The sequence below is a fragment of the Elephas maximus genome, chromosome 4 (genome assembly GCF_024166365.1).
Source record: "Elephas maximus indicus isolate mEleMax1 chromosome 4, mEleMax1 primary haplotype, whole genome shotgun sequence".
NCBI lineage: Eukaryota > Metazoa > Chordata > Mammalia > Proboscidea > Elephantidae > Elephas > Elephas maximus.
The window spans coordinates 155598809-155618596 of NC_064822.1; the positions used below are offsets into that span (position 1 = coordinate 155598809).

Below are 19788 nucleotides of genomic sequence, written 5' to 3' on the forward strand. Positions count from 1 at the left end.
CATGGTATGTTCAATACTCTTCACCAACACCACAATTCAAAGGCGTCAATTCTTCTTCGGTCTCCCTTATTCATTGTCCAGCTTTCACATGCATGTGATGCGATTGAAAATACCACAGTTTGGGTCAGGCGCACCTTAGTCTTCAGGGTGACATCTTTGCTCTTCAACGCTTTAAAGAGGACCTTTGCAGCAGATTTACCCAATGCAATGCATCATTTGATTTCTTGACTGCTGCTTTCATGGGTGTTGATTGTGGATCCAAGTAAAATGAAATCCTTGACAACTTCAATCTTTTCTCCATTTATCATGATATGCTGCACATTGGTCCAGTTGTGAGGATTTTTGTTTTCCTTATGCTGAGGTGAAATCCATACTGAAGGCTGTGACCTTTGATCTTCATCAGTAAGTGCTTCAAATCCTCTTCACTTTCAGCAAGCAAGGTTGTGTCATCTGCATAAGGCAGGTTGTTAATGAGTCTTCCTCCAATCCTGATGCCCCGTTCTTCTTCATACAGTCCAGCTTCTCAGATTATTTGCTCAGCATACAAATCGAATAGGTATGGCGAAAGAATACAACCCTGACACACACCTTTCCTGACTTTAAGCCAATGAGTATCCCCTTGTTCTGTCCAAAAAACTGCCTCTTGATCTATGTAAAGGTTCCTCATGAGCACAATTAAGTGTTCTGGAATTCCCATTCTTCACAGTGTTATCCATAGTTTGTTATGATCCACACAGTCGAATGCCTTTTCATAGTCAATAAAACACAGGTAAACATCTTTCTGGTATTCTCTGTTTTCAGCCAGGATCCATCTGATATCAGCAATGATATCCCTGGTTCCACGTCCTCTTTCTGAAACCGGACTGTCTGTCAGTTTGCCGTACTGTGGTGGCTTGCATGTTGCTGTGATGCTGGAAGCTATGCCACTGGTATTCAGATACCAGCAGGGTCACCCATGGAGGACAGGTTTCAGCTGAGCTTCCAGACTAAGACAGACTAGGAAGAAGGACCCAGCAGTCTACTTCTGAAAAGTATTAGCCAGTGAAAACCTTATGAATAGCAGCAGAGCACTGTTGTAAGAAACTAAAGGAAAACAAATCATTAATTGATAACATGTATCACTGAAGGGTATTTTGTAGGATGTACGTAATGCAAGTCTTCTTGCAGTATACAGTAGTGGAAAAGACACAGTCCTTCCCTCCTACAGCAATATGTCTTTAGACAAGAGATTTAATACCTGATCATGTACCATCATCTGTGAAATGCAGAAAGTACTTCTTGCCCTTTATTCATTTTTTCACATATATTTATATACCCATTTCATACATATGTATATATATAAAGTGTACATATATATGGATAAATATATATGAAATGTATATTATCATTATTCACTGGAAATTTCCTGCAAATACTGAATTAGTGAAAACCGAATCAGCCTTCTTCAACCTCAGATGGAAATATTTTACCACTCTGTGAAATGCGTATCAGTGAATAACGGCCGAAGTTCTCAGGTAATTTTTAGCAAATAGGCAAAATCACAAATATGGAAACTGTGAATAACGAGGATGGACCACATATTTATTTGTAAAATCACTGCACTAGGGATAAATAAAAATCACTTGTTATATGCAATAACTGTATATAAAAGTGCTTTATAAACTATAATTAATCTCTGTGTATACTCATAGATGCTATTATGATTTTGGACATAAAAACATTAGTCTCAAGGTAATATCTTTAATTTTTAACACTTCAAAGGGGTCTTTTGCAGCAGACTTGCCCAATGCAATGGGCCAGTTTGATTTCTTCACTGCTGCTTCAATGGGTGGGGGTTGTGGATTCAAGTAAAATTAAATTCTTGACAACTTCAGTCTTTTTTTCCACTTTTCATGATACTGCTTTTTGGTTCAGTTATGAGGATTTTTGTTTTCTTTTTGTTGAGGTCTAATCCATACTGAGGCTGTGGTCTTTGATCTTCATCAGTACATGCTTCAAGTCCTCTTCACTTTCAGCAAGCAATGTTGTGTCATCTGCATGATAATGAGTCTTCCTCCAATCCTGATGCTGCATTCTTCTTCATACAGTCCACTTCTAGGAATATTTGCTCAGCATACAGTTTGAATAAGTATGGTGAAAGGACACAATGCTGACACATACCTGTCTTTACTTTAAACCACTCTGTATCCCTTGATCTGTTCAAACTTCTGCCTCTTGGTCTATGTACAGGTTCCTCACGAGCATAATTAAGTGTTCTGAAATCCCCATTCTTTGAAATGTTATCCATAGTTTGTTATGATTCACAAAGTCAAATGTCTTTGCATAGTCAATAAAAGACAGGTAAACATGTTCCTGGTATTGTCTGCCTTCAGCCAAGATCCGTCTAACAACAGCAATGATATCCCTCATTCCATATCCTCTTCTGAATTCAGCTTGAATTTCTAGCAGTTCCCTGTAGATGTACTGCTGCAACCACTTTTGAATGATCTTCAGCAAAATTTTACTTGTGTGTGCTATTAATAATATTGTTTGATAATTTCCACATTCTCTTGTATCACCTGTCTTTGGAATGGGCAAGAACATGGATCTCTTCCAGTCTGTAGGCCAGGTAGCTGTCTTCCAAATTTCTTGGCATAGACAACTGAGCGATTCCAGCATTTCATCTGTTTGTTGAAGCTTCTCAATTGGTATTCCGTCAATTCCTGGAGCCTTGGACTTCTTCCTTTAGCACCATCAGTTCTTGATCATATGCTACCTACTGAAATGGTCAGATGTCAATAAATTCTTTTTGGTATAGTCACTCTGTGTATTCCTTCCATATTCTTTGGATGCTTCCTGTGTCGCTCAATATTTTCCTTATAGAATCCTTCAGTATTGCAGCCCGAGGCTAGACTATTCCTTTCAGTTCTTGGAGCTAGAGAAATACTGAGCGTGTTCTCCCTTTTTAGTTTTCTAACTCCAGATCTTTGCACATTTCATTATAATACTTTACTTTGTCTTCCTGAACTACCCTTTAAAATCTTCTGTTCAACCCTTTTACTTCATGATTTCTTTCACTCATTTTAGCTACTCTACTTCCAGAGCAAGTTTCAGAGTCTCTTCTGACATCCATTTCCATCTTTTTTTTTTTTCCTGTTTTTTCAGTAACCTTTTACTTTTTTCATGTATGATGTCCTTGATGCCATCTCACAATTCGTCTGTTTTTCGGTCATTAGTGTTCAATGCATCAAATTTATTCTTGAGTTTGTCTCTAAATTCAGGTGGGGTGTATTCAAAGTTATACTTTGGCTCTCATGGACTTGTTTTAATTTTCTTCATCTTCAACTTGAACTTGCATATGAGGAATTGATGGTCTATTCTGCAAACGGCCACTGGCCTTGCTCCGACTGATGTTGACCTTCTTCATTGTCTCTCTCAACATATGTAGTTAATTTAATTCCAGTGGATTCCACCCAGTGAGGTCCATGTGTATTGTTGCTGTTATCTACTATATACTAAGACAAACATTTGACTAACTGACATTAGATATGAAACATACCTAACTGTTCTGACTTACACACAAATTCTGCTTAAAGACAGACTTAGGAATGGAACTGCTTCGTAATCTGGGGACTGCCTCTCAGGAGTGGAAGTTTTCATGGAAACACAATGCAGGATAATTAATGTTTTCTGTGGGCAAGTACCAATTACCTACATTTTGTACACAGACCAAGAACAAGCCGTCTAAATTGGGAAAAAGACTGATTGAGGAGTAAACTAGACAATTTAACAAGGCTTTTGTGAGACTGAAAAACGTAGGGGCAAAGAAAACGTGCAAATTAGAGGAATTTTTTATTGGTGGTTTGATTTTTTTTCTGATTCGCAAAGGCTGTTTCATATGCCTCTTCTGGGTATCCCTTAGCACTGTGATCTTGCCCCTATGACAGCACTTACACTGTGTGGTGACTGCTGTTTACCTGTCTGGCTTTGCTGTAGAGCATAAGCTCCTTAAAGGCAGCTCCTATATCCCATTCACTGGCCTATCCATAGTGTTTGGTTCATTGCCTAAGCAGAGAGTGTTCAAAACAGTTTTAATGAATAATAAACCAAACCAAACCCAGTGCCCTCAAGTCAATTCCGACTCATAGCGACCCTATAGGACAGAGTAGAACTGCCCCATAGAGTTTCCAAGGAGCGCCTGGCAGATTCAAACTGCCAACCCTCTGGTTAGCAGCTGTAGCACTTAACCACTACGCCACCAGGGTTTCCTAATGAATAATAGATCAATTAATCTACTACCTACCTACATGACAGATACTTCTCTATTAATTATTTTATTAAAAAACAATGACATGGATATTAATATCATTTCCACTCTACAGATAAAGAAATTTAGGCATAGAAGTTAAGTAACTTGCCCAATGTCCTAGAGCCAATTAGTTTTAATTTGAGCTCAAGAAAACTGATTCCAAAATCCACACTCTAACTACCTTATATAACCGCCACCATCAAATAAGACTGATAGCCACTGTGGAGTCTCTTATTCAGGTGGTAATAACTGAAATGTCCTAAGATGGAACAGAATTCACTAAAGTATGGGAGACCTTAAGTAAAAATTGGCTCAATTGCAGACACTTTCATGTATCTTTTTTTTTTTTTTTTAATTTCCACTAAGGCACTTTATATTTTAAACAATTATACTTTTCTTCTTTGTGATATCACAATTCAAGAACATAAAAATCATTGTGTATGAAGTTGCATCTTAAAAAAAAAAAAACAAAAACCCATTGCCATTGACTCAATTCTAACTCACAGCGACCTTACAGGACAGCGTAGAAATGCCCCACAGGGTTTCCAAGGAGCAGCTGGTGGATTTGAACTGCTGACCGTTTTGTTAGCAGCTAAGCTCTTAAGCACTGCAGCACCAGTTGCATCTTAGAAGGAACTTTATAGTAAAGAAATCCAGCCACCTCTACAGGGAGCCTGGGTGTTCTGGAGGTCGCTCAAGCTTGATAGAACAACTTTCAGGCATAAAGAATTTACTGAAAATTTAGTTGACGCTTGGTCCACAATTCAAATTCCCAAAACAATTTTTCAAACATCAAGGCCTTTGGATTTAGATTTTCAAAAAATGCTTTGGAGAATATTCGGTCACCTGGAGGGATGGTGGTTATATTGGTGTCAGCAATGCGGATATAGGAGAGCTTCTTCATTCCTTGGAAGGCTCCATTTTCAATTCCTGAGCTCTTCAGTGGGTTGGTGCCCAGTTCTACAAATACAATAAGTGTGAGGATTTTAGAAGATAATATTAGGATAATACAAGTCAGGATAATGTCAGTTTCAATAACAAATCCAAACAAAATTTGGGTCAATAACAACTTGACTGAAAAGCAAAAGAAAAATTAAGGGGTATGGCCCTCAGAGAAATGGAAAAATAAGGTAAAATTTCTCATGTTAAAACAAAGAAATGAAAATGAAAATAGTAGTACAAAAAAAAATAAATAAAACAAAAAAATGTGAAGTGCATACATAGGTTTTCCCAGGAATTAACAAAAGCAAGAGTTCCCAAATTGTAACTTTTGGGGGGCTATTATTTTCCTGTGTTGCTTTAAAATGTTGTTAAAGAATTTGTGTCTAGGATTTTTTAAGCCAGTTATAAAATTACTTTTTTTTTTTAGTACATATATAGCAAAACATTATAGCATTTTAAAAACAAATGATTTATAGCTGTTCGGAACAAAACAAATACCCACAATGGATAAAAACCAAAACCAAACCAATTGCCATTGAATTGATTCCAACTCATAGCACCCTATAAGACAGGGTACAACTGCTGCATAAGGTTTCCAGGGAGCAGCTGGTGGATTTAAACTGCCAACATTTTGGTTAGCAGCCTGAACTCTTAACCACTGTGCCACCGGTACTCCCACAATGGATAGGTATCCCCAATATCTCTAAGCATGACTCCATTCTGGACGTTTAGCATGCTGTGGAATGACTTCAGCCCTAGATATTTCTCCATGTTCTCTGATCCTCAAGGAGAAAGAACAAAAATATTACTGGAAGTCATGGAATCAAAATCCCATTTCTCCTGGGCCTGCTGCTGCAATTCATATAGGCTTAAGGCCTGTAAAAATCAAAAACCCATTGCCATCGAGTCAATTCTGAATCACAGCGACCCGATAGGATAGAGTAGAACTGTCCCACAGAGGTTTCCAAGGAGCACCTGGTGAATCTGAACTGCTGACCTTTTGGTTAGCCGCTATAGCACTTAACCACTATGCCATCAGATTTTCCATTAAGGCCTGTAGGCTATAGCTAGTTTACCTTTCTGGAGCTAAAGCTTACTTGAAGTTTCTTAAGGAGAAAATTGAATCCTGGTCTTAGAGTTATAAGAATATCTGTACCTACGACGATCATCTGGTTCAATCCATTGAACACAGTTTTTCGAACTTTGGTGATTTCATTCTCATGGGCACGCAGCTCCTGAAGAGTTTTAGGCATTTTTTCTGGCAATTCCTTGAGCTTGTTCTTGGACAGATAAAGTCGTTCCAATTTCACTAAAGGTGCAAAGGCTCCAGGGCTGATTTTGTTAATATTGTTGTTGACAAGGATCAATGCCTGTAGACGTTGAATAAAAATATCAAAAAAAAGCAAACATGTTCTCTGAGGGTAACAGTTGGCAAATTAACCCATGTACATTCTCGTGTGGTCCACATTGTATGACTAATTAAAACTTATTACAAGTAACATAATCTTTTAGCTAATCCTAGATGTGTTGGTTGATTAACACAAAACCCGAAGAGATTCCAATGAATATTAAAGAAAGTACAAAAACTTATGGGGATTAAGGTCATAGGGAATTGACATTAACAAGCAAAAAGTCAAGGAAATCATTAAAATCCTTAGCCAGAGTAGAGAAGAGTGGGACTACTTGTATCATTACAAAATATCCCAAATAGTGGATCCTAATAATGAATGCAAATTATGTCCTCAACTGCCATTCATGAAGGAAAATTCAAAAGCTTGCTGATATAGTATGACCTAAAAATCTGCTTTATGTTAAATGTTGAAATGCAGCTATTTTTATACTATGTACATTTTTTACTGAAGCCATTTATTTAGGACATATACTGTGTCATATATTGTTCTAATGGCTTTTACAATTACTACTGCTTTTATAGGTAATAATTAGGGAGCAGTCTTAAACCATTCTGGTTCAGAGTTTGAGCTCAGCTCTGCTTCTTATTTGCTATGTGACTAAGAGCAAGTAATTTAACCACTCTATGCCTTACTTTCATCTGTACCAAAGGGATACTAAGAGTATCTGCCTCATAAGAGAAGTTATGAAGATTAAATAAGTTCACGGGTATAAAGCACTAAAAACAGTGCCTAATATAAAGTAATTGCTAAATAAGTGTTTACCATTACTTAATCTTTGGCATTTTTTTAAATTTTAATTGAAAGAACTTTCTTAGTTTATGAAGTTATTATTCAACAGAAAGTTATTGAATGTTGACAGTACCTCATTTTATTTTCCATTATTTTGAGCTCAGCCGCTAACCAAATGGTCGGCCTTTGGAATCCACCAGCCACTCCTTGGAAACCCCTGGGGCAGTGCTACTCTGTCCTGTAGGGTCGCTATGAATCATAATTGGCTCGACAGCAACAGGTATAGTTTTCTTGCCACATATATGTATATACATACATACACAACAGATATAATGTATCATTTATAATTAGCTGCACAGTTATAAATTGATAAAATTATTGGAGAAAAAGATCATTTTTATGTCAAATTCTTTCTATTTTAAACCTTGCAAAATTTTCATTTCTCCTTTTCCTTCTCTTTCAAATGCGGTTTTCCAAGCTGAAATTATAATGTTTGTTTGCATAATATCAGGATAGAAATTATCATGAATGAAAGGGTAAGAGAAAAAAATATCTGTTTAACATGCTCTCAACAGTTGGAAGCTCTAATAAACTCTCTCCGTCTTCTGACATACACTTTGAAGTACAAAGAGATTACTGAGCTGATGATTGCCTAAAAACATACTTAGAAGGAGACTTGGAAAAAGAACAAACATATTATTACAGATTTAATGAAAACATCAGAAAACTAGGTATCTCTTATTTAAGGACATAAAACATCCAAACAAATTATTCAGATTATAATTAAATATAAAGGTATTTGGAATTACAGTAAGAGAAATTTCCTTCCTTAAAAAATTGCTTCAATGTATGTTTATGAAGATAAAAGGAAGCCCTTTAAATATTTTATTGAAAGTAATGTTATTCATTACTTTCTTTAACTCCAATGATAATTTAAATACCTATTGACAATCCTTGTTGGTATCACCATCAGCTCACTCACAGTGAAACCTTAGTAAGAAAGTGGAGAGGAAGTGAATTGATGTCGAGGCTCAGTATTCCATCATTGGATCCATTGGTCCAAGTTTCAGGAACTCTAGCTTAAGGCTATCCTCTACTCTTTCTGAAACTTTATCTAGCCAGCTTTTTCTTACTTGCCTGTTTATTGTTTACTCTGCCTTTGCTTTTCTCTTTCAGAGAAATCCTTCTTTTATTCACTCTGACTTTGAAAACTCGGCTAATCCTGTAAGAAACCTTGGTCCTATATTTGCCCAAAACACTAACTAGTAACCTTGTCGTTGTTGTTAGGTACCGACGAGTTAGCTCCGACTCATAGGGACCCTATGTCCAACAGAACGAAACACTGTCTGGTCCCACGTTATCCTCACAATCCTTGTTATGCTTGAGCCCTTTGATCCAGCCACTGTGTCGATCCATCTTGTGGAGGGTCTTCCTCATCTAATGTACAATAATATTTGATTTTTCCCTTACTTGGTGCTCTTAACACTACTTATACTACTTTGTACATATATTGTTGGGAACCTTGATAAATTGACTCTGGGATTTTATTATATGTTATTATTTTTATTGGCTGTTCCATGTAGAAACTTAAAATCATCTGGGAAAATCTTTGCAACCTAGAAAAAACCTGGTATATTTTCTTCTAATTAAAATATGTTTATTCCTTTTCTCATCTTGCCTTTGAAAAATCTCATAGCTAAATCTTTTCTTGATTATATTAACTCTGTAGTATATTATGACCAGTTTATGTTTTACTACACTGAGTCTCCTCATGATTATATTTCTTATTGTAATATATAGTAGGTAGATGATATATTTTTATATTTCTTTTTTACTATTTTATTCTCTACCTTACTGTATATCCCCTCATTTATTTTCTAAAATGACTAGAAGAAATACATGGATATGAATTTAGAGTTTATAATGTTCACACTTGGGAACCCTGGTGGCATAGTGGTTAAGAGCTTGGCTGCTAACCAAAAGGTCAACAGTTCAAATCCACTAGCTGCTCCTTGGAAACTCTACAGGGCAGTTCTACTCTGTCCTATAGGATTGCTGTGAGTTGGAACTGACTCAACGGCACCTAACAAAAACAACATGTTTAGACTCCTAACATTAAGAATGTATTTCTGTGACATACATTCTTGTAAGAAACTGTGAATGCTTATTGCCACAGATAGGCCACTCATTACTAGCCAATCTTTTGCATTTTATGAAAGCTCTAACTCTTTAAGAGTTATTTTTTAATGTTGAACATAAATATGCATTCCTAAGGTTCTATTTGCTAGGACAACTCTAGCATCTTGAAGTTGAAGCAAATAAATATAATTCCTTTTCTCCATCACAGCCATTCAAATATGTCACTAGTGACTCTTTCCCATTCAGTTTAGATACTCACATCTCCCTCCACTGTGCCTAGAATACATGGTTTCCTGGTCCTTTTTCCCCATGATCATCCTTCTCTGGATGCTCAAAGGTTAATATACTTTTTTATTTTATTTATTTATTTTTTTAATTAACTTTTATTAAGCTTCAAGTGAACGTTTACAAATCCAATCAGTCTGTCACATATAAGTTTATATATATCTCACTCCCTACTCCCACTTGCTCTCCCCTTCTTGAGTCAGCCCTTTCAGTCTCTCCTTTCGTGACAATTTTGCCGGCTTCTCTCTCTCTCTATCCTCCCATCCCCCCTCCAGACAAGAGTTGCCAACACAATCTCAAGTGTCCACCTGATATAATTAGCTCACTCTTCATCAGCGTCTCTCTCCCACCCGCTGACCAGTCCCTTTCATGTCTGATGAGTTGTCTTCGGGGATGGTTCCTGTCCTGTGCCAACAGAAGGCCTGGGGACCATGGCCGCCGGGATTCCTCTAGTCTCAGTCAGACCATTAAGTTTGGTCTTTTTATGAGAATTTGGGGTCTGTATCCCACTGATCTCCTGCTCCCTCAGGGGTCCTCTGCTGTGCTCCCTGTCAGGGCAGTCATCGATTGTGGCCGCGCACCAACTAGTTCTTCTGGTCTCAGGGTGATGTAGGTCTCTGGTTCATGTGGCCCTTTCAAAAGGTTAATATACTTTTAAAATGTCTTACCATATTTCAAGAATGGCCTAGCCAGGGTGGAATACAGAGAGAATTTTATATTCTTTCTTTTGGACATTGAAGTATAGAGTATTTCTATTAAATATGCATTGATATTTGGGGGATGAGATCAGGCTCATCATACTCATCCCACAAGTAAAAAGCTGGATTAAATAACACATTTGTTGTGGATTCTGATGCCCTAGAAGAACAGACAATGTGTTCACTCATACAGTAGGCTGCCTTAACAAGCTTTACTCTATTTCACCAAGTTGAGCATTTTCCATTTACAATACATTATTGTTAGTTGCCAGCTAGTTGGCTCCGACATATACATATGTATATACATATACGTATATGGGACTGGGTTATACGTATATTTGAAGGTAGAATTATATTTAACAAATAAAAAAGGAAAAAATATGCCTTTTCTCTTGATGGCAATCTTTGAGCATTTAGGAGGTCATTTGTACCACTCTTAGAAAATGAATGAAAGAAAAGAAAAAAAAAAAAAAGAGAGTAAAATGAGGTAACACTAAGATTAATCCATTTTGCTTTTTGTTCCTCTATTAAGTACAATCAAATTGGGAAGAATAAGATTTATATTCACAAAAACATGACAATGAAGATATAAAATATCTTTATGAAGTAAATACTAAAGACATATGGCATATATGTGGATGAGTTTTTAGCAACAATGCACATGCTGCTTTGCTCTCCATATAACCCCTCAGGAAAGAATTTAATTAATATGTACCTTTGTGCTTATTTATTGCCATATAAATACTTTTTCGTTTGAAAATACTTTGAGTTATACCTTACTATACCTTTAAAAAAAAAAAAGAAAAAGTTCTTACGTGAAGGTTCTTCAGGTTCTTAAAGTCACCATCTTTGATTTCGGTTATCTTGTTGTTTTGCAGGTCCAGCAGCGTTGTGTCAGGGGGAAGATCCTTTGGCACTTTGTCCAGGCCTAGCAATATATTAGCAGGAATGCACAGGCAGTGAAAAAACAGAAAGACATCTACAGAATCACAAATGATGTGTTCATAAAGTAATTAATATTGCAATGATAACTTTACCAGTAACATATTTTTCCTCTCCTAAGAATTACATCAGTTGTAGTTTAAAATATTTATCTTTTCCAATCAAGTCAAAGGATTTTTTTTTTCTTTAATCATAAACTGAGCACAATGTCTTCTCCCTTGTAATTACTCTTCTCCATAAGGGTAGAATTTGTATTTCTTTAGGATGTAGCTCAAAAAATCTCTCAGTATTTTTTTTCCTCAGTTTTTCTTATATGAAAAAGTGTTTCCTTTGAAAAATGTTCAGTACGAGTGATTGGTAAATCTGTATATTCCTCTTCTAAGTACCTTGTACTTAGAAAAGCTCTAGCTGAGTCATCAGTTAAAGAGCCTTTCATTAAACCTGACACTGTCACAATTTTACAATTAAAATTAATGAAAATATGGCCAAGTTGGTTTGTCAACAACTCAAAAATTTATCCAGCTAGTTCTTTCAGTTTTAATCAGAATGCCAAAATAATATCAATTTTAGTTGATAATTTTAGGAGCAATAGATATGTGACTAATTAGAATAAAACAAACTAAATTTGTTCCTGTGACTTCTCTAAAATCAATCATAATGAAGCACTATTTTTGGAGTTCAGATTTGCTTTTACTTTATAAATAAACATATTAAATATTGAATATGTACATGGTAACAAAAATATTTCAACTGCTTCATGGTAATAAAAATATTTCAATATAGTCATTCAACTAGTGTATAAGAATCAACCTTTTTTATTCAAAAGTATGACATTTTGAATAGATCATCATTATAAATGTCAGTGGAAGAAATACTAAATGATATAGCCTTTTGCCTTTCTTCCATTGATTTTGTTTTGTGTTGATTCAGGATATTAAGCAAAAACTTGATATTCTGTTAACTCAAAGTAATGTTATTATTTCCATAGTTTTAGATTGCATAGCATAAATAAGAAATGTTTTTCAACCTATGATAGAAGCAACCTCTCCATCGTACCTGAAAAACAAAAGTACTGAAGATAAGTCTTTTATTCATTCAACAAAGCTTTACTGTGTGCCTTCTAGGCACCATCAGCGTATTAGGTTCTGGGAAGACAGCAAGGAACAACAGAGAAATTGCTCACATGCTCATGGAAAATATAATCCAATGTACAGTTTTCAATTAAATGGAATATTATAACAGTTACAATAACTGTCATGTTGGGAAGATAACTTTCTGATTTTGAATCTTCTGCAAGCATAAGCTAGTAAACCATCACAGTAATCACATTGTCTACCTTCATTTCTCCCAGGAAAATTACAGAACATATTATATCTAGAATCACCTATTCCTGAGTTTTGTTCATGATCTCACTGCTCTGTTGATAGTGGAAAGCCATCTTGTTCCCAATTCAGGAATCCAAGTACTATATAAATTTAGATATCAAAATGCAGATGGTTCTGACCACACCTGAGTACAGTCCAAGAACTCACTGGAGAAGCAATTTATGGAGAAATAGAGTGATGTGTTTTCAGCGATGAACACCAAACCACCAGAACAGCTATCATGTAGGAGGATATTTAACTGCACCACGCAGTTGTGATCACTGCCATTTTTGGAAATGTCAATTTGCTAATTGCATGCAATTAGGAGTGGCAGATTTCTGCCAAATTGTTCATAATTAGTGTTCTCCAACCAAAAAAAGACTCATTTCCTTTCATTTCAAACATAGTTACTGCCTACATTTCATCATTAATTCTTGGGCTTCTTTTTCAAAGTCTCAATTTTCAAGAACACTTACTTTTTATACATTGTTGAACCTAAATTCTAGCAACTCTCTTAACATTTTATTAATATCAAAGGCAGATAAAATTTCTGTGTAGAGGGAAAAGATTAGGTATCTCTATGCCTGATAACTTTGATTATGGTGTTATCCCAGGATTTTACAGCAACAGAAAATGACAAGATGAATTACATGTATTGTGTTTCCAAGGATTTGGCAAATAAAAGAATACCATTTTCAGCTTGTGTCTTTTGTAGGTTAATTTTTGGAGGGTCATTTTAATGATTAAAATCATAACCACGTAACTTTCTATGAAATTCACATTCATTCGGGAGATTTCACATACTGGCATTTTATTATTAACACTTTATGGAGCTCTAGCATTTGTAAAATTTTGAAAATATCTTTTCTTATTTAAAGTTCACATCAATCTAGTGAGGTAAATGAGGAATTATGGTAAGTTCATTATTTCTCAGATGATTTTTAGAAATGGTTTAATATCATGAACAAGGTCATGTCATTAGGAGTGACAAAATGGAGACCAGAAGACAACTTACATGGCTTCTAACATAACACTTTTTCTGCCATCCCTATCTGCATCCTCAACAAGAATTATTTCTACATAAGACACAATAATATGTTGTCCATTTAAAGGCTAGACAGGCATTGGGATGTTAACCAGTTTACTCAGTGACCCACAGGCAAAGAAAAATGGGGAAATTGCCCCAGTTATGAGCTTTTAGAATGTCAGAAAGGGAGAAGTCTTAAATATCAGTCTTTAAAAAAAAGAAGTCCTTAAATATGGCTCCCAGATACTGATCAGGTAGGTCTATGATGACGTTTTAATTGGTCCATATCAAAATAAGAAACAACTAGGGCAATGCATTTAGTTTTACTATAAAGCACACACACATGCATACATATTTATGAGACTATGCCCTGCTTCTATTTCCTCTTCCAATTACAAATATCTTTCTTTAAAAGATGATTATGGTAATGGATAACAGTTGTTGCTATTTTATTAGGTATAGGCTTTACCTTAATAAAAAATGAACATGCTCAACATTCAAAAAAATTTTACTTGTCCCAAAAATCTATGAATTTCTAAGCTAGTAAAATTCTCTCTTTTCATAGGTAAATAAACTGAAAACCAAAGAAATTAAATGGTTTATCCAAGGTACCGCATGGTTAAACTGGACCAAGGATCAAAACAGTTTGACACTTCACTCCAGAACTACCCGATGTGCCATTTATGCATTTAAATAAACATCATGCTGATCTGCATTGTCCCTTGAACATACCGTGCTCATGTCTAGCTAGTCATTTTTGTTTACACAATTTATGTTTTCTGGAATGCTCTATCCACTCATATCCTTTTGCTTTCATTCTCACCACCCTTTAAAGTTTATCCATAATCCCCCCTTCTCTGTAATACTGGTCTTGATGACCCCAGATAACAGTGAGCTCCTCCTACCTCTCCAAGCTCCTTATGGGCTATACATGCGTATGCCATATTATCTTGTATTTTAGTTTTTGTTATTTTATGTAATTTCTGAGTAGACAGGAACAAATTACCTTTTTTTTCCTTTTTTTTTCAATCAGAGCTTTGCTCTTAGTGCTTTGCACACAGGAGGTTCCATATGAATTGATTAATTTTATAATCACAGCTCTATCTTGCTATCCTATGGTGAAAAGCTCATGACATGGCTTTGAGAACTTTTGACCATGTTTCATGTTCTTATTTTTCCTCAGAAGTATTGGGATGCAACTGGATGTAATGATCACAATTTTCTGATTCTTGGTTGACCAGGAACATTTTAGAAATGAATGTTTCTATCAAATATGTCACCTGTCTTATCTGATTCTGAAAATTGTTCTCACTCATATATCTTTGATATATTTGTGAGGCACCTGTTGTCTGATTTCTGTCTGAAGAAGACTGACTGTCTTTTCTGTTCCACATGGAACCTCATCCAGTGATAACAATTCCTTTTCATGACATATATTTCTCCTGGGGAAGAATCGATTATATGCCTCTGGGTAGAAAAACAAAATAAATCCCTACCATGGATTAGCATTCTCGAAAACAAAGAAATAAAGAATTTATTTTGATTCTGATTAACTTACTAGATCTCTCTTCCAATTTATGGGCTATAAAGAGGTTAAGGAAACCCTGGTGACGTAGTGGTTAAGTGCTACACCTGCTAACCAAAAGGTCAGCAGTTCACATCCACCAGACGCTCCTTGGAAACTCTATGGGGCAGTTCTACTCTGGCCTATAGGGTCGCTATGAGTCGGAATTGACTGGACAGCAACGGGTAACGCGTAGAGAGGTTAAAGGAACAGAAATGCAATCAAGAAAATGCAATCAGGAAAATCTCCATTTTTTCAACAAATAAATTACAAAAATAAATGAAGAAGGTAGGTGAAAAGATAGTTTATAAGTCTTTGGAGATATTGAACCAATTGCCATGTGCATACATTTTGATACCAATTCACATAAACTATATATGTATATATATAAAAAGACACTCATGAGATGACTGTAAATGTACATTGAGTGAATATTTGATGATATTGACATTGTTGTCCTTAAGTGTAATGATAGTTATTATCATTATGTTTTTAAGAGTCATTAGTTTTCAGAGAAACATACTGACATACTGTTAGATGAAATGATATGATGTCTGGAATTTGCTCAAACATAATATGAAAGGGGAAGTAGGTGGGGAGAATAGATAATATATTGGAATTAGTTGATAATCATTGAAGCTGGATGGTAGGTACACAAGGATCACTTATCTTATTCTATAGATTTTGTATACTTCAAGTTTTCTTTCCATAGTAACTTCTTTTTATAAGTGTAATTTCAGTTTTAATCCTAGTTCCTCTACGTGATCCTTGCGCTCACTGTGCAAGCTGCTTAAATTCTTTGCACCTCAGTTTCCTTATATCTTTCACAGATGTGTAAGAATTCAATAACCTCCAAAATGTAATAAACTCCTAGCATTGTGCATAGTAGGGCTTCAATCACCAATAGCTACAATTATTATCAATAAGGAAAAGAGAGGATTGGCTGTAATTGTCTAGCTGATTATTATTAGACCATAAGTCTGGGAGAAGCGACTGTGTTTTTGTATGTGCGTATGTTCAATATACTTATAGTGCACATTATGCTGGGGAGTGAATCTGTTCTGCAGGCATTTCACACATGGATTTTTCATGTAAAGCTCTTGGTCCTCAGTTGATTTTTCTTGCCAGTCATTTCCTGGTCTTGTTGTATTCCTTATTGCTTCCATTAGGTCCATGGCCTTTGGAGAGCTTTGCCTGCCAAGCTCCACTTTGGATGGTAGATATTCTGTTTAGTAACCACCTTGACAAGTAATTGCATTCTCCAAAAGTTGTTCCTGGTAAATTTAACCCTATCTTAATGGTGACAAAGGCGACACACTTTTGTAAATCTATAAAATATCAGTCTTTGTCTATATTGTGTTATTCTCCCTCACTCTCTCTCTTTTTTTTTCTTTCTAATCAACATTATTATCTTGAGAGTGAGAATGGCCTAAGTCAAAACCAATTCAGCCACTAACTGGAGATGACTCAGACCTGTAGCTTAGCATCCCTCACCCTCTCTTTCGTTACCTGAAAATGCTGAATGTGGAGCAAACTAAGGTAGATATACACTAGAGCTAAGGATTTTCTGTGGTTAAAAAAAAAAAAAAAAACTTTTGTTTCTACTAACAATTATTTGTTTGGACAAAAAGTAATCTTCAAGGAGTATCAAAGCAGGCATAATTCTATGGAAACAGTCAACCTTATTTATTTATTTTTGACCTAAAGTTTTCAAGTAAACTCACTTAAATTCTATTTTTTAACGACATATGCTTTTATTAACTATACATATATGATTTTATAACTAAATCATTCTTATTGATGATTTAGTTTTATGGCTACTCATAAAATAAAACAGGAAGTAACATATTAAGTATTTTAAAGGAGGAATCAATTAGCCATGTAAAATTTACTTCAAAGAAGTTATGGTAGAAACAAAGTTACAGATATATGACTCAATGCCTTTCTTACAATCAAACTAGGTTTTACAAACAATAGAAAGTTTGATTAAATATGAAGTTAATTTGTAAGGTAATTTAAATTAATTGATTTTAATGCTTAAGTAGTTTGTTAAAAAATGACCTTATTAGGGACATGTAATATCTGTGGAGCTTCTACATATAATTCAAAAATTCTGCATACGCTTCTCATTAGAAATGCATATGTTTATATAAGTGTGTAAGGAGTGTTATGGCGGCACAAATGGTTAAGTGTGTGGCTGCTAAATGAAAGACTGTCAGTTCCAACTCACCCACAGCTCCACAGGAGAAAGGCCTGGCAATCTCCTTCTGTAAAGATTACAGCTTAGACAACACTATGAGGCAGTTCTACTCTGTCACATGGGGTTGCTATGAGGAAAAACAGACTCAATGGCGTCTAACAACAACAGCAACAAATAAGTATGTAGATAATTAAATTTTTCATAGATGGCATTAATTATATTTCCCACCCCACATGTTCTTCTAAAATGTACATCTAGGTAGAATCTAATTTCCCTCCCCTCCAATCTGGACTGGCCTTGCAATGCCTCAATAAACCAACAGAAGTGGTGAAAATGACACAGATGTCTTTTGAGACTAGATCAGAAAAGGTTATTCATCTGCTTCCATGTTATTTTGGGACATATTCTCCAGGGGCAGCCAGGGGCCATGTAAGAAATTTCTCTACCCTGGGACCACCATAGTAGAGAAGTCACATGCAATGTTCCAGATGACAGCACAGCTTAGCTCGCAGGCAACAGCAGCACCAATCGCCAGCCATGTGAGTAAACTGGCTTGGGTGTTGTGTTGGGTTGAATAGGGTCTCCAAAAAGTTCATGTCCACTAGGACCTTATAAGTATGACATTATTCCTGAGCCATCTTCATGATTGTTGGTTAAGAGTGGTGAGAAAGGCAAAATGGCTTTCCAAGAGTGCTAGATGGCAAAGAGGAAGCACAGACTCTGGCACCAGACTGCCAGGATTCAAATCCCAACTCTGCCATTTACTGGCTGCATGGCCTGGGCAGGCCACTTCATCTGTCTATAACTCAGTTTTTTCATCTGTAAAGTGGGGACAACAGCAGTACAAACTGCATTGGGTTGCCATGACAATTACACAGGAAGATTGACTAGAACAGGATAAACACAATACCATTGTGAACCAACAGGATTTCGACCTTTATTGTGGAGGAAATGGACTCTGTTCATCATGTATGAAATGGGCCCAGACAAGCGCATTTATAAATGTCAGCTTACAGGGGTGGGCCAGTCCCCAAAATAGAAGTTTAAACAGACAAACAGGGAGGGTAAAGGTTATTATTTTTTAAGAGAAACAAAAACACTTACTGAGAAAAAAAAAAGAGTTCAATTAACAGGCAATAATTTCACAAATGAAATTTAGAGAAGGGCTTTCAATGAGACAAAAATAGTGAAACTTTTTTTTTTTAAACCAAATTGCTTTTAAGCACACTATTTTTAACACAATGAGATCCTGCTTTACAAAAAAAGAATCAATTGTCTTTTAAGTCTGGAATACTGAGATATTTTCAGGGTCTAGGGTACGACCAATTCTATTAATTTGCTGCCATCTAATTCATTTATAAGTAGGCCAGCTTCAGAAGTAGCTATGATCCACATGCATGTGTTAAAAATAAAAATAAGAATGCTATACATTTATGTAGCAAAAAATAAATAAAAAATAAACGTGACATTATTGGGAAGTCATTTCTTGGAAAACGTAATCAAATTAAGATGAGTTAATACTAGATTAAGTAGGCTCTAAATTCGACATGACTGGTGTCCTTATAAAAAAAAAAATGGGAATTTAGACACAGAGACACAGGGAAGAAGGTCAGGTAATGACAGAGACATAGACTGGAGTGATGCAGCTGCAAGCCAAGGAATGCCAAGGATTGCTGGCAACAGCCAGGGGTTACAAGGAGGCAAGGAAATGTTTTTCCCTAGAGTTCTCACGGCAAGCAAAGGCTTGCTGACATCTTGATTTTGGACTTCTAGCCTCTAGTACTGTAGTTCATTTGTTAAGACAATCCTAAGCAACTAATACGTCTAGTCCAGGCTAGCCTATTCATTACTACGGTCCCAAATGCATGAGAGAGAGACCTCAAGTGAAAACAGCTCTTCTCAGTCCTTCCAAATTTTCTGACAGTTAAATTGTGAGCAAAATAAAATTGTTTTAAGTCATCATGTTTTGGGGTGATATTGATGCAGCAGTAGTAACAGGAACAGAATGGTTTCTTAAATTTAATTACTTTTTAATGAGCAACCTTTAATATATATTCTAAATAGTCCATTAAAATGCAATATTCCTAAGGCTGGCCTGAACTATTTCTTTGCTCTCCCAAATTCAGTAAAAGGAGCTTTATTTTCTTTAAAACAGGATTGTTTATTAAAGTAAATAAAAGTTTATTTAAGATGTTACC

General features: G+C 35.7%; 1 protein-coding gene across 2 annotated transcripts in view; it reads right to left on the reverse strand.

Annotated features, from left to right (window-relative positions):
- DCN (decorin) overlaps nucleotides 1-19788 on the reverse strand; it is a 42405-nt gene that overhangs the window by 14490 nt on the left and 8127 nt on the right. For both annotated transcript variants that reach the window (XM_049884032.1, XM_049884033.1), the window contains exons 3-5: nucleotides 11309-11421; nucleotides 6387-6600; nucleotides 5135-5248 (exon numbers count right to left, since the gene is read on the reverse strand). In XM_049884032.1, coding sequence (XP_049739989.1) covers nucleotides 5135-5248; nucleotides 6387-6600; nucleotides 11309-11421 — 441 coding nt within the window. The remainder of the gene's footprint in view (nucleotides 1-5134; nucleotides 5249-6386; nucleotides 6601-11308; nucleotides 11422-19788) is intronic.